The following is a 2,125-nucleotide window of genomic DNA, read 5'->3' as shown; positions in this document are numbered from 1 at the left end:
GTCAACTGGCCACCTCCTGGGAGCCCTCGGGCCCAGGGAGAAGGCAGGGTGCTGGGCAGGTCAACTGGCCACCTCCTGGGAGCCTCAGGCTGGAGAGGAGTCTTACGCTGGAGTCCAGGGGCTTCTGCTCTGGGGGAGGGGTGTGCCCAGGTCACCGCTGGGCAGCTCGGTGCTGGGCAGGTAAGGTCTGCGCTGAGACCCAAGCAGTGTTTGAGACCCAGGAAGTCCAGCAGCCGCAGCCCAAGGAGACCCTCAGGCCACAGGCAGACGGGGGGACCTGTGCTGCAGCTGTGCGCTGTGTGTAGAGTGCTCGTGGCTCCCAGCGCCCTCTCAGAGTACACTGTGGGGAGGAGAAACCCCAGGTGCTGTGTCCCCTGAGCCCCCATCTTGTTCACCAGGGCACCCCTCTTCCCCACCTGCTGCCTTCCAGTGAGCACAGGGCCTGAGTGGTGGCTGCCAGATGCCCTGAGGACGAGGCTGGAGGTGGCTGCGGCACTGAGGTCTCCTGTGCCTCTGCACCAGGGGAGGGCACAGGGCAGTGGCTTGTCTAGGAGACAGTGGGGCAGCAGGAAAGAACTTGCTGCCTAAGGACCCACGGGCCTGACTCCAACCCATGGCGCCTGTGGTCCCCATGATGACACCCACCACAGGGGGATGCTGCTCCCCAAAGCCCTCCCAGTGAGCTCAGAGCACTCTCAAGGGGGCCTGGGCCCTGGGAAGCTGTACCCTCAGTGTCCCCAAAGCATTCTCATGGGAGCTATAGAGCCAGGACCGTTTTTGCCAGCTCCTAGACAAGAGAAGCGCTCTGGGACCCAGCTGCCCACTCCAGGAGCAGCAGCAATGGGCTCACCTCGTAGGACTCCTCGTCCCCAGCCACCATGCCCACTGTCTTGATGAAGGGGTGGCCGGGGTTGTCCACGCCGGTCTGGATGCACTGGTCCAGGGTGTAGCCATTGGGCGTCACCTTGTTTCGGAGCTTGGCGTAGATGGCTGGCGTAAGGCACTCAGCCATGCAGTTATTGTGCTTGCGGAGGTCAGGGTAGTCGGCGCTGGGGACAGACATCGGGGCCATGAGGCAGCCGGAGTAGGCTGGCCAGCCTGGTGTAGGCCCAACTGGCCAGAGCTGCTGGGGTTGTGTTGGGTGTGGGAGGCTCCAAACATAAGGGGTCCCAGTGACCTGGCACGGGAAAGGACGCCCTGACAGTAAGCACCCCGCGACTCTTGCGAGCATGAGCTTAGAGTCCCGCTCAGGTACACAGGAAAGGGCAGGTCCAAAACACAGTGAGCGTGTCCCCTTCAAACAAGGTAGCTCAGTAGGACATGAGTCCCCTTCATACCCTCCCCCACCGCCTGGCTTCACACCGATGCCCAGTTGTCGGTGACGCTTCCTGCAGCAGCTTGGGGGTCTTTGTGAGGTGTGACCAAAACTACAGGGAGTCCTCTGCCCAAGGGCAAGGCAGCTCGTAAGGACAGGACGCTGTGTCCTCGTCCACCTCGCGCAGCAGGTCTGGCACCAGGTGGTTTTATCCTGACATCAACGTGACCACTAAAGGAAGTGCTTGCATCAGTTGTACACCTCCAGGCAGCCAGGACAGCGCAGCTGAAGAGCCTCAGGACAGGGGCCTCCAGCGCTGCTGCAGGAAGGGCGAGGGCAGCGGGATGGGGTGCTCAGGAAGGGGTTCTGCCTTGTGTTCTTGAGTGGGGAGTACGTTGAGGGGCTCACGGCAATGTGCTTTCGATAATCTTTCACTTGAAGCAGGCACTGCACTTCTGTGTAACTGGTGTTTCTAGGGACACAGTGGTCCTTCCTGTGATAGATAACACCTCGGAGCTGGACTCACCTTGCAGGGAACAGCTTGTGCTGGCTCTGGGGCTCGGCGCGCACATGCTGCCGGTTCAGCAGGTAACCGGTGGTCAGGGCGCTGGTGCCCACAGTGGCAAGCAGCAGAGAGGCGTTGCGGCCAGTGAGTAGCTTGGAGAAGGTGCTGGCCATGCTTCTTCTCAGAAGGCTGCAAGGAAGGAGGAAGGGAGGGAGGGGAGGAAGGGAGAAGAAAGAAAGAGGGGGAGGGAGGAGGGAGGTGAGAGTGCAAGGGAGGCAGGGGAGAGAGAGGGAGGGGAGGGAGGA

General features: G+C 61.7%; 1 protein-coding gene across 2 annotated transcripts in view; it reads right to left on the bottom strand.

The window, feature by feature from the left end:
* Ckmt2 (creatine kinase, mitochondrial 2) overlaps positions 1-2,125 on the bottom strand; it is an 18,442-nt gene that overhangs the window by 10,299 nt on the left and 6,018 nt on the right. For both annotated transcript variants that reach the window (XM_004640934.2, XM_023700972.1), the window contains exons 2-3: positions 1,842-2,009; positions 851-1,049 (exon numbers count right to left, since the gene is read on the bottom strand). In XM_004640934.2, the coding sequence (XP_004640991.1) occupies positions 851-1,049; positions 1,842-1,993 (351 nt within the window). In that variant the 5' untranslated portion in view covers positions 1,994-2,009. The remainder of the gene's footprint in view (positions 1-850; positions 1,050-1,841; positions 2,010-2,125) is intronic.

The sequence above is a fragment of the Octodon degus genome, unplaced genomic scaffold, assembly GCF_000260255.1.
Source record: "Octodon degus isolate 3935 unplaced genomic scaffold, OctDeg1.0 scaffold00129, whole genome shotgun sequence".
Classification (NCBI taxonomy): Eukaryota; Metazoa; Chordata; class Mammalia; order Rodentia; family Octodontidae; genus Octodon; species Octodon degus.
The sequence above is the reverse complement of the archived record's forward strand: the minus strand, read 5'-3'. Positions and strand labels throughout refer to the sequence as shown.